The sequence below is a fragment of the Hyperolius riggenbachi genome, chromosome 2, assembly GCF_040937935.1.
Source record: "Hyperolius riggenbachi isolate aHypRig1 chromosome 2, aHypRig1.pri, whole genome shotgun sequence".
NCBI classification, from domain to species: domain Eukaryota; kingdom Metazoa; phylum Chordata; class Amphibia; order Anura; family Hyperoliidae; genus Hyperolius; species Hyperolius riggenbachi.
Window position 1 is genome coordinate 70,814,417 of NC_090647.1, and position 13,444 is coordinate 70,827,860.

The window sequence follows — 13,444 nt, forward strand, 5'->3', positions numbered from 1 at the left end:
GCCAACTGAGGCCAGTCTCACCGGAGGGCTTTATACACTTCTATAACATATTCCTTTAAAGGGAACCAAAGATGTACCCTAGCTGAAAAAATTATACATACCTGGGGCTTCCTCCAGCCCCATACGCGCTGATCAATCCCACGATGCTATCCACGAGAACCGACTCCCGTCGCTGACCTCATCGGAGCCAGTTACGCAGGAGAAGTGCGTCCTCTACGTATCTCTCCATACACTGCTGCAGAGATACGCAAAGAGAGCACTTCTGCTACGCTTAGACTGGCTCAGACTGACGGAGGGAGCTGGTTCTCGTAGCTGCGGGCAGAGGAGGACGGCGGCGTGGGATCGATCAGCACGTATGGGGCTGGAGGAAGCCCCAGGTATGTATAAAATCTTTATTTTTTCAGCTCTGGTTCTCTTTAAAGAGAAATCGTAACCAAGAATTGAACTTCATCCCAATCAGTAGCTGATACGCCCTTTCCCATGAGAAATCGGATCATCGGGGGCTCTGTATGGCTGATTTTGTGGTGAAACCTCTCCCACAGTGTGATGGCCTCACAGCACTGAGGTACTGACATCACACTGTGGGAGCCTTGTTGCATTGTGGGTAATAACAGCTGTTTCCAACTGCCAAAAAAGCAAGCAGCATCTCCTTCCTGTGACATCACTTGCCAGCAGTAAAAATGTCACCATGTTATAAATGTTAAAATGTAAATCGGGGAGAGGAAATGTTTTACAATGAGCAAACACTGATTTATACATAACTCATTTATACATAACTATTGTCAAAATGAAGCACTTTAATTACATTATTTTCACTGGAGTGCCTCTTTAAATACTGATAATTTGCATCAGAGACTTAACATTTCGTTGCTTGTCTTTGGTTTCAGTTAATTTTACCCATCTAGAGTTTAGTGTATCATAAAGGGCTGAACAAAGCATGCAGTTATGTTTGGGGGATCCCTCACAGTGACAGTAGGATTTGTCACAGGCTAATAAGAACTAAGAAAGCTCTTCCTCACATCAAATTGTGCTATAATCACAAACGTGTGTTGTGCGGCCCTGCAGCTTGGCCTTTGTCACATGGAGAAATTGCAAGAAAATCATGTAGTACCTGGTTTGCTGTGTGAAGTCACTGTGTTACCATTGACTTGATGCAAATGCAGCAAACGTGACGCAGCATGCTTTAACCCCCCCGGCAGTATGATTATTTCCGGATTTTAAGGTCTATAAAAAAAAAGGTTTCCGACCCTAAAATCCCGAAAAAATCATGCCACCAGTTCCCTACAGCAGCCCCTTCTCTCACACCTGGGCTCCAGCGCAGCAATTTTACCTCCGTCCTCCGGGTGGAGCTGTAACATTTTGGTGAGATCAATGACGGCGATCTCACTGAGATTAGTGTGATCTCAGTGCCCTGTACCCCATTACTTTGATTCAACGTCATTTGTTTTTTACTCAAGCTTAACCTCCCTTGCGGTAATCTCGAGCTACCCTTGGGCTAGCCATTGGGAGCTCTATGCAAAGCAATGCGTGCAGCAGGAGCTTTTACGCACCTCCCAGGGGATCCAGATGTCGGTAGCCATTCCCCTTCCTATCCTAGGAGGCTCTGAATCACTCCAAGGGTAGCTCGAGATTACCGCAAGGGAGGTTAAGCTTGAGTAAAAAACAAATGACGTTGAATCAAAGTAATGGGGTATAGGGCACTGAGATCACACTAATCAGTGTGATAGGCAAAGTACCAGGAAATGGCTTCCATACAGACTTTAGAGGATTGGAATGTGCTAATAAGAGCTCTTACAATTGGCCACTTTTCAATCCTAAAGACTCAGGGCCCGTTTCCACTTGTGCGAATCTGCATGCGTTTCCTGCATGCAGATTCGCATAACCAATACAAGTGGATGGGCCTGTTTCCACTAGTCAGAAATCCTGTGCGGCTTTTGTGTGCAGGAAAAATCTTCACGGCAGAGCCAGCACAATTTTTTCGCATACAATGTATTTAATAGGAAATTCGTATGCGTTTTCGTACTCGTATTTTACCGTGAATTCGCGGGCGTTTTTGCATAAAATCAATGTAAAAGCACACAGGCACTGACATGGTTAAATTCGCATACTTACTAACATGTGAAAACGCCCGCAAATTCACGGTAAAACTCGCATCCGCATGCAAATTCGTTTTGCGGTTTCCACACATAATTCGCACTGCACAAGTGGAAGCGGGCCATCAAAGCTACTGCAACGTGAAACCGCAACCATCCCTGTGGCCAGAGTCCACTTTCCTGCTACAGACGCCAGTAAAAACAGAAGAAAAGATCACTTACCCAATAGGGTGCCCAAGAGACACAGCTCCTCCGTTAATGTTAACTTTTGCTGGGTCAATATCCAACATTTTTATATTGGCCAAAACGACAACGCTGAATGCTTCATTGATCTCCCACATAGTAATGTCTTCTTTCTTCAGCCCAGTGGCGCTTAGAATCTGGAGGACAGAACAGCCAACACAATGAAACAACGAGTGGGAACTGCTTGTGGCCTGATATATGATCATTGGAGGCAAAATGAGGATTCATGTGAATAATAATACAGTAGAAACAAAAAGCATCCCCTATAGTTGAGGGACACCCAGGGGTTATGTGTTCTGTATAGTAAATGCTGACTCCTCCCCCTGGGCTACACCCACTGCCTTAGGTCACCTTCGTGCTGAGCCGGCAGACGGGGTCACATGGAGTTCACTCACGTTCGCTTTATGGCTTGTTTCATGTGACTCCAATGTTTATTCTTTTCAAAGACAAAAAGGAGGAAGTATCAGAGTCGGGTCAAAGGCTTGCTTGTTTCAGGTGTGTGATTCAGACACTACTGACCAGAAAGATCAGCAGGACAGCCAGGCAACTAGTGTTGTTTAAAAGATAATAAATATGGCAGCTTCCACAGGTCTCATGTCTGGTTCCTTTTGAACCATGTTTTGTATTGTTCCCAAAGTAGGACAATACCTCTGTGTATATAGAGGATAAGGACTCTTAGTGCGGTGGTTGTGGTGAGTACACTACGCACGTGATTCTTTTGAGAAACGGGGGTTTCTTGGTGATGAATGATAATTCAGATGCTTCCACAACCTAGAACGTAAACATATGGTGAGCATCCAAACAGTGCACACGACGTTCCTGCTGGGAACTCAGCACTAGGGATGATTAGAGATGCAATTCCCCCCCCCCCCCCCTAAAGTTTATGCACATTTGTATGCAAATATATGCAGCTTGAAATTGGACCAATCAATTTAAACCTGGGGGAACTTGATTGGTCCATTTTCAAGCTGCATATATTTGCATAATCTCAGAAAAATTTGCATCTCATTGATCATCACTACTCTGCACTGGAGAGATGAATGCTGACTTTGGGCAATTTCTATCTCCACAGGATTAATCATTCTTTCTACAGGGCTAATTAGATTCATTACACAACAATGTATTCATCAATGATCAACCTTTTGAATCTGATTAGTTATGTACAAAGGTCCAGCCCAGGAAAGTTTCCACTCCCTGCAGTGCAAAAAACAAAACAAAAAACAAACAACCCACCTAGTTGAATTTCACATCACAGCTCTACTCGGGACCCTCTGATTTGAATGGCACAATTACTCTGCTCCTATGCTGCACTCCACCTGCATTAACCCCCTTGGCGGTATGATTATTTCCAGATTATAGAGTCTAAAAGGGGTGCATTTTTTAGCACTCTTTCAGACCCTTAAAATGCGGAAATAATTATACCGCAGAGAGATCTGCAGCAGCCCTGCACTCACCTCCCTGGGATCCAGCGCTGCAGTTTCCCCTCCGTACTCCAGGTAGGGCTATAACCCTATAGTGAGATTCCCGGTTGTCGTCATTGACGACAGGCGACAATCTCATCAGGGGGATGCAGAGCCTCGGAGGACAGGAAGAATAATGGCGGCAGTGTCTGGATCCCCGGGGAGGTGAGTGGAAACGCCCGCTGCGCGCCATTGCTCTGCACAGGCCTCGCGGCGGTCACCACGAGTCTAGCTCGGGTTTACCGCTCTGAGGTGTGGATTTACAACCCCGAACCTGACTGTTATCCAAGGTACTTTTTCCTCCAGCAAAAACGGACACATTTGACTGAGCTTGTGGGCTAAGGCTATCTGTCGATTACAGCTTATATCTCAGTGACAGGAGAACTTCCAATCACCTCCAGTGTTTGAACCTAATCCATACAAGCGCGCTGTAGTATATCTGTCTGTGCTGTTAAATGGAAACAGGATCCTGTTGATCTTATTTGTTTTAGGATTATTTGTCATTTATTAACTTATTAAAGTTTATATTTTGCTTAATCTACATGGTGATATTACTCCATTAGCGCACCCTATACTACTATTTACGAGAATCTATTTGTGGTTAAGGGGAACCATTATTTTAGGGTAGCAGCTGTTTGCAAAGGACACTTACCTCTGGTGCAAGACTGTCAATCACATTTTGACTTACTGCCAGGGATGTTAAGGAGGCCACACCCCTGTCAATCTGCCACAAGATCGACAGATAGCTCCCACTCTGATTGTCTATTGCCTGCCCATTCACAGCACAGCAATTTCAAATAGATTTTAGCATGACGTCTTGCTGCTGCTCCCAAGTTTATGTGACACGCCCTCCCCCTGCACCATGTGACACAGGCGCATGTAGTGATGTCACTTCATGTGCCATAGTCATGTGATACAGCCGCTTGCTGTGATGCTAGACACTGAGGGCGGCCAGGGTGCGCGCCGGTGTGACAGGTGAGCCTTCAACACTGCACACAGGCTGGGGGGGGGGGGGTCTGGACACACATGCACTCAGGGGGGGGGGGGATGAGAGACACTTACTGGGGGTGCATTGTTAATTGCCATGTCGAACATTGTCGGCCCACAAAATACATTGATGTATGGGAGCCCTTTCTTGAAAGCTGAGCAATAAAATGTGACTTAACTTAAGATCTTACCTTGGGTATAGCATATGCAGGTGCTATTGGGAAGTCAATCGGATCCACTGCAGAGTCAGCAAATGCTGTTTTCATAAAGGGAAAAATAAATAAATTGTTACACACATACACAAACTCTGTGGGGAATACTTGGCTAATAGCAAGTTGTTCTGAACCAGGAATGGGATAAGAGCAACACAACAGGGTCATGATAGTCTTGTGGTGGCTGGATAGAGTACTGGTTAAGGGCACCACCTTTGACATGGGAGACCAGGTCTTGAATCCTGGCTAGGGTCAGTACCTAATCAGTAAGGACTCCCTAACGCTGCAGGGTGGCCTCTTGAGTGCCCCCTTAGTGGCTGCAGCTCTTCAGCTCTTTGAGTCCAAAAGGAGAAAAGCGCTATACAAAAGTTAGGATTATTATGATGATGCTGAGGAAGTCCAGTAAAAGGACTACTCCCAACAGCTTTCATTGGGGGGGGGGGGGGGGGAGCATCTACTGGGGTCTTTGACACAGCCAGGGTCGGACTGAGCCACAGTAGTACAGTTTTTTCCCTCGGTGGGCCCCACCTCCAGGTCTCTGGTGGGCCCCCCCCTCCTTGTCTGACAGAGCTCCAATTGCTGCCTGCAGCACAAAAATTCTCTTCTCAGTGCTGCCATCACTCATGCTGAGAGCAGTGGCATAGCTAAGGAGCTGTAGTCCTCAATGCAAAATTTTACAATGGCGCCCCCAAGCACTCTATACATAACAATTGATACGACGCACCAAAACCTGCCAATGGCAACTACAGTGTCAGAGGTGCAAGAAGGGGATGGGGAACAGCTTGTTAATGATTACTACTATTCAAAGTATCTATAGAAGTGATTGTTATGAGCACAGGACCAATAGAGAGCTAATACTGTAGTTGAGGGAGGGCCCCCCCTTTGGCCCAAGGGCCCCGATGTGGTCGCAACCTCTGTGGTCGCAACCTCTGCAAAGTAGGACATTACTTTATATTGAACTAGGGGACTCTATGCAAAGTTTTGCTGGGCAGCAGTGTCTCTGAATTACAATGCTGCTAAGATCATGTACATTTGGCCCTGTCCATAATACATCATGACCACGTCCACCTTCTGGTGCATGGTCACACCCTTTTTTCACTGCAATCATGGGATGTGTGGGCCCCAGGTTGAAATTTCTTTGGTGGGCCACCAGTGTCCCAGTCCGACCCTGGACACAGCATTGGTTTTTGTGATTGAAAACAACGTGCAGACAAAGCACAGCAAATAAGACGATGCAAAATGCTTGGTATGCAGATACAGAACAATGTTATTTACCACAACAAGCTGTTGTACACTTACCTAAGATGCGTGCCAGAGGCTTCACATTTAGCCGGTTTGCTGCGTCTGATGTCATCAGGACCAGTGCTGCTGCCCCATCATTCAGAGTGCTGGCATTGGCTGCTGTCACGGTGCCTGGGGAACAGGGAGGACAGCTTCACTGTCATTACCATTCGCAGAAAACATTCATGGCCAGTCTGACCTGCTACAGTACGGAGTTCAGTACTGGTCAGAGATCGTATGACAGTTCAGCCTTCATCTGCCAAAGATGTATAGAGCAAACCACTGCTGTATATCACCCCCAAACATACCAACTATAGGCTTAAAGAGTACAGAAAAAGAAAAAAAAATACTTACCTCAGTAAAGGGAAGCTTCTGGATGGTCCAGGGGCTTCCTTCACCCCTCCCGCGCCGTGCTGGGACACCTCTTGAAAAGTCGAAGAGTGCTCATGGCCGCACTGCGCAGACAGCCCAGATTGTACATGGCGGACAGCGTAGCCATGAAGAGGAAGAGGGTCCAGGTTGGCAGTGGAGGGGCAAGGAGGATTGGGAAAGCCTCTGGAGCTTCCAGAAGCTTCCCCCTACTGAAGAGTCTAACTTTTTGCTATTAACGTTAGATATACCTGAAGTTGGCCATGCATGATACAACCAGCTATTGTGTATGATGCACCAAAATCAAATCGATCCAAAAGATGAAAAAAAAATAATAATTGTGTATTGACAGATAATGGTAACATGAAATGCGGATGAAGTTTAATTTCTGCATTGGTAACCCCCATAGCTGACTTAGAACAGGCAGCCACACTGGATGTCAATTGCTGTTGTGCTCCCCAACATTGGGAGGCTGTCTGCTCCTCCTCCATTTCCCATAGGGCAGTACTGGCTGCTTGGCTGTGTGAATGCACGTCTTAAGCCAATTACCCACATCTCTATTTTTCAAGTCTTTTTTCTGTGCCTGGCAATTTTTTTGCACAACAAGCAATCATTTCCATGATTTCGTGACATAGGAACCTGTGCACAATTGTGACGTGTGAATAAGAGCGGCATGGCAGCGCAGATCTTTAAGATCCCCACTGACTCCTGCGCAAAGTGCTGCAGTCGTTTGAACTCTTGTTCGCGCCCGTCGTGTGTCATTGCCTGTTCCTGCACCTAAGAAGATGGATCTGGGAATACTTGTTTGTTGGGTCGCGTCGCTGAGGGTTCCCCGATCCACCTCTATGGAGAATATAGGCCTCAGTTCAGAGTAGGTCCACCGCGCCCCACCTGGCTGCAGACAGGGAATCAGCAGAATGACACTGGGCTCACCATTGTCTTTCTGGAAGACAGTTTTGAGTTTGGGAAACTTGCTGAAGTCCGCTCTTTTGTATTCTTCATCCTCATTCACAACAATGTCCGGCTTCCCTGAAAGACAGAAGGGTAAAGGCCACCATTTACCTGTCACCTTCCAAATGTCTAATGCTCTCTCTCTCTCTCTCTCTCATCACCTCAGAGAGGATGTACTGGAATTCACAGCAAGTTTACTATATCAGAATACAATATACAGTGTATATTTATACAGACACATTGGTCAGGGACCTAGGTACTGAGTTTACTATAGCCATCAGTTTACTATAACAAGAGTCTATTGTAATGCCTTTAAAGAGTAACTCTAGGGTACAGACCTAAAGGATATCTGAAGTGAAAAGGATATGGAGGCTGCCATATTAATTTCCTTTTAAACAAAGCAAATTGCCTGGCTGTCCTGCTGATCCTCTGCCTCGAATACTTTAAGCCATAAACCTTGAACAGATGTTTCTGAGTGAAGTTTGACTAGATTAGTTGCATGCAGGATTCAGGTGTGTGATCCAGACACTACTGCAGACAAAGATCAGCAAGGCAGCCAGGCAACTGGTATGGTTTAAAAAGAAGAATGGCAGCCACCATACACCTCTCACTTCAGGTGTCCTTTAATTTTCTTCCTTTGTAAAGAAAACATATTTGCCTTCCCAGGAAGAGCCTCCCTCTGGTTTCCACTCTCTCTTTCTATGTTTCAGACCCTTATTCTACCTGACTGCTGGTTCACAGTGAGGAGGTTATCAGCTTCTGGTCTCCTCCGGTTGTGAGGTCACACATGCGCCAGTGTCATGTGGTATAGGCACTCGCGGTGATGGTGGACACCAGAGGTGGCCAGGAGTCATGCCGGTAGACAGGTGAGACTTTGAAACACTGACGGTGGGCATGGGAGGGACACTTAACACTTGAGGAGAAAATGGCCGGGAGTCTGTCGTATCCATCAGTTGTCATGATATAAAATGCTGTTACCAACACCCACCCTTTGCGATTTGAGTTTTTCTCCCTCCATTCTCGATCGATACCTTCAAACAATTTTGTCCAGAAATTGATTGAGACATCGATCGGGTGGCCATGTTACAGCACCCATTCTCTTTTAATTTGATACAATTATTGAATCTGAAGGTCGATTGGGCCACAATATCGAGTAATGTATGGGCACCTTACACCAGCACTGCTTGTTAGTCTGAAAGATTTACTTGCAAACTTTTATGTGTGTTCCAGGATTACTCCTGGATCTGTGATCTATTATCTGCACATCAGGTCTGCTAGTCAGTGATCAGGGTACTGACAGGAAATGAGTGGATTACAGATAGCCTGGGAGGTGACATCACTAATACATTATATACTGCATCAATGTCAAAAGGGCAATCTGGTTCAGCATATTTACATTAGAAATACACTTCTCTATGACAAACAATATTGTAGAGAATATAAGTAGATACAGATTTTTCTATTGCCAGTGTTGTAGGTACACAATTACCTCTTTGTGCAATAGAAACAGGTGTGATCTCATTGGCAAAAAGTCCGGCGTCCCAGGCTGCTTTGCTTTTGGTGTAAGAGCTGATAGCAAAGACGTCCTGCTCCTCTCTCCCAATGCCCATCTTCTTGGCTGTGTTCTCTGCACAGTTTCCCTGCAATATAACCACACAGGGACATTTTTAGAGGCAGGCAAGGCGGGTGTCCGTCTGGGGCGAAGTTCCGGAGAGGGAGCAGCAGGCACACACAGCCGTGAGGGAGAGTTGCCCAACTTCCCCCTCCTTCACCTCGGGCCCCTCTTCAGTGCTCCCCCCTCCAGAAATTAGCACAGCTGGTGCAGGCAGGGAACGAACTCTCCTCCGGGTTCCATGCGATACAGTCGTCTCTGTCTCCAGTGCCTCTCACTCTACTTCTGCAGTAAGCTGTGCCGAAGACCGGCACATGAGTCTCTATCGCATGGAACCTGGAAGAGGCAAGTCCATGTTCCCTGCCCGAGGGAGGGGGTGGGGGTGTCAGAACCCCCCTCCCCCAACCTGTTGTGACAGCAGCAACCTCTCCTGGGGGCCACCTATAACAGGCTACCTATACTGGGGGCAACTATACCAGGCTACCTACTGTATACTGGGGGCACTTTTACCTGGCTACCTATACTGGGGGCAATTATACTGGATACCTTATAACTGCAAGTACATGAAGATGCTGCACTATTGATCTAGCCAATTACATGCCTTGACAGGTCTAATATAAGTAAATCCTGTAAGGTATACTAAGTTGACGTGCTCAAGAATACAAGACCTGAAACAGCAACTTACAGGGTCAGTTCACATTTTTTCATACACGTTTTTCCCGCGTTATTTTTTTCACAGTATATAATGAAAGTCAATAGGAAAATCACATGCAATGTATGAATTTAGGTTGTATGTAAGTTGTTTTTTTTCACGCATTCGGAAACGACATCATTTTCGTGATTTTTAGCAAAAGTACGATTTTCCATTGACTTGCATTAGATGTGTAGCAAATGTGTATTCACAATAGCCACACAATTTTTAATAAATATGAAACCTGCCTAAGGCTGCATCTGAATAACCTGTTCCCATCCCACAGCTCTTACTGTACAGTGGCTGCTCAGTGGCCCTCTGACGTTACTGGGCACATAGGGCTGTTCCAGCACTTCTACCCCACCCTCTGCACCACTCGGGATAGTGTGTGTCATACTCTTACAGTAAGCATAAAATCAAAGTAAACCCACGGGGAAAAAAAAAAACTAAACATTTTAAAGCCAGATACTCATGAAAGTACAGCAAAGTCCCCGTTATCCAGAACTCAGGCAACCGGAAGTCTCAACTAACTGGCATGCCTGAGGGGGAGAACAAGGACAGTGCTTTGGGGGTACCTACAGGGCATTGTAGGGTATAAAATACTTCCCAAGCCTCCAGGGGAAGTCTTCTATCCTTCCTGCAGCTCCCTTCGGGCTGTACACAGAGGACGCCGGAAAGCAGCTGGGAGCTACAGGAAGGTTAGAAGATGGCACTGGAGGCTTGGGAAGTATTTTCTGCTGCATGGAAACAAGGGGCTCAAGCAACCGGAAAGCACATGTATCCGGCATCAGGCAATCCCGGCCTGTGCCGGATACAGGGGACTTCACTCTTCTCTGATCCCTCTGCTGCTGGCCAGAACTCTCTTCACCTTTGGGGCTGAACCCCCAATCCAAGTACTTGTGCAGCTGTTATGCGCCAGTAGGGGTCGTGTTTGCTCAGTAGCATGAAGCCACTCGTAGGGTGAACAAGTGGCTTCATGCTACCATGCAGGCGCCAACCTACTGGCTGAAAGGAGATCTGGGAAGCCTCTGGTCTATTCAGAGGCTTCCTTCTAAGTATTTAGGTTTTTGTTTTTCAATCAGGAAAAATATTACTGGTCCCTAATTTAAAAAAAAAAAAATGTATTATATTGTAGTTTAGAGATCCACCTGACAGTTTGAAGAAAGACTTTTGACTTGAAGGATGGCCTGGTTTCCTGCAGTGCAGTCAAGGTGAGATAGCTCTACAATGAATAACAGTCTGAGGACTTTGCTCCTATAATGTTAAAGTTATTTACAGCTATACTAAAGAGACGGCGTCTTTTGCTCACAAAACATTACTGGGGAGGTGCATCTGTTTTTATACATTCAATTTAAAAGTGAAATTCCACACAGTGAAATCACTGCTCAATCCTGTTTCTTTTGAGCAACATCCATCTGAACACCCATATCAGATCTACACACACATTGCTGTACATGCACTGATCCAGCACCTTAGGGGCGTGGCAAGGTGGTGTCATGGCTTTACTTCCTGTACTAAAAGAGATGCACGTGGAATACACCATCCAGCACCATCCATCACTAGAGGGTGCTGCCTGGTGAATTTCCACCAAAGGGAAAAAAATAAATAAACCACTGTTTAGAAGGATATGCAAAACGTATGCAAATGAAACACCAAATGGGTTGTTATAGTTGTAGCTACCATGATCTTTTACGACACATTGTTGCTTTCTTAATCGTAGGATCTTGAATATTTCATGATAAAACAAAGGGAAAGTGTTCCAATGTGAAACATGTGCGTAATACGCTGCCATACCATGTGGAATTTATTGTAGACATCAGTGAGGCCATCTTTGACTATTAAATCTTCCAGTTTGACTCCTCCGTATGGCGTGGCTCCTCTGCTCATGCAGTATGGCACGTTGGACATGCTCTCCATTCCACCGGCTACCATGACTTGCTGCGTACAAAAGAACACAGTGAGGACTGTCACAAGAGAGCACAGTGAGGACTGTCACAAGAGAGCACAGTGAGGACTGTCACAAGAGAGCACAGTGAGGACTGTCACAAGAGAGCACAGTGAGGACTGTCACAAGAGAGCACTGAGAGGACTGTCACAAGAGAGCACTGAGAGGACTGTCACAAGAGAGCACAGTGAGGACTGTCACAAGAGAGCACAGTGAGGACTGTCACAAGAGAGCACAGTGAGGACTGTCACAAGAGAGCACAGTGAGGACTGTCACAAGAGAGCACAGTGAGGACTGAGAGGACCGTCACAAGAGAGCACTGAGAGGACCGTCACAAGAGAACACTGAGAGGACCGTCACGAGGGTACCCGGCGACGACCGTCACGAGGGAACCCGGCGACGACCGTCACGAGGGAACCCGGCGACGACCGTCACGAGGGAACCCGGCGACGACCGTCACGAGGGAACCCGGCGACGACCGTCACGAGGGAACCCGGCGACGACCGTCACGAGGGAACCCGGCGACGACCGTCACGAGGGAACCCGGCGACGACCGTCACGAGAGACCACAGCGAGGACCAGGGCTGTGGAGTCGTGGTTTCATAAACTGAGGAGTCGGAGTCAGATGATTTTTGTACAAAATCCACAGCCCTGTTAAATATTAGACTAAGGAGTCGGAGTCTAGGAGTCAGAGCCATTTTGGTTACCCGGAGTCGGAGTCGTGGTTTCATAAACTGAGGAGTAGGAGTCGAAAGATTTTTGTACCGACTCCACAGCCCTGGCGAGGACCGTCACAAGAGACCACAGCGAGGACTGTCACAAGGGAACGCAGCGAGGACTGTCACAGGCGACTACAGCGAGGACTGTCACAGGCGACCACAGGCCACAATGTGATAAATCAGATACTTACCTAGGTAGAAGAAAACCTGTGGATAGTCCAGAGGCTTCCTGTGTCCTATTGCCCCCAGGATTGAACATATCTTCTTGTGCAGCTTACTGTGCCTGCTCAACTACAGCCGTGACTGCGCAATAAGCTGAAGCCGCTCACGACAAGTGGCTCAGTGCTACTGCAGGAGTGCCAGTACTTGAGCAGGCACAGTACGGCATAGTGCGAGAAGGGGAGTGCACCTGCGGTCCCAATGCGTGGCGGTGAGGAGGACACCGGGCAGCCTCCAGAGGCTTCCCTCTGCTCAGGTAATACAAGTATTTACACTGCAGTGATTTATTTGTAAAAAAAAAAAAGGCAAACGTGCTGCATCAAACATTTTTGGCATCTTTGCCCCAACTAAATCGCCGGAAAATTGCATTGCAAAATATCATTTCAAAATCACAAATGCATTTTGCAGTATGATTTGGCCCTAGAAAATTCACTTGAAGCCATTTTCTGGTGCACATACTGCAGCTTCTCCTACCGATCAGAGGGCAGCATTCCACACAATCCCATCCACAGCAGCTATTACAGGTTTGTAAATGTCAGTTCCCCACCTGGTGCCCACACATCAGGCTCTGGGCTGCCAGCATGACTGACTTCATGCCCGAAGCACAGACTTTGTTGATTGTAGAGGTGGGAGTGGCAATCGGCAAACCTAGAGGAAGCCAA

General features: G+C 46.8%; 1 protein-coding gene across 1 annotated transcript in view; it reads right to left on the reverse strand.

Annotated features, from left to right (window-relative positions):
• Positions 1-13,444, reverse strand: part of ACAT1 (acetyl-CoA acetyltransferase 1) — a 41,906-nt gene that overhangs the window by 1,595 nt on the left and 26,867 nt on the right. The window contains exons 5-11 of the mRNA XM_068266892.1: positions 13,330-13,430; positions 11,694-11,837; positions 9,086-9,236; positions 7,579-7,674; positions 6,295-6,408; positions 4,975-5,039; positions 2,316-2,473 (exon numbers count right to left, since the gene is read on the reverse strand). Of these exons, the coding sequence (XP_068122993.1) occupies positions 2,316-2,473; positions 4,975-5,039; positions 6,295-6,408; positions 7,579-7,674; positions 9,086-9,236; positions 11,694-11,837; positions 13,330-13,430 (829 nt within the window). The remainder of the gene's footprint in view (positions 1-2,315; positions 2,474-4,974; positions 5,040-6,294; positions 6,409-7,578; positions 7,675-9,085; positions 9,237-11,693; positions 11,838-13,329; positions 13,431-13,444) is intronic.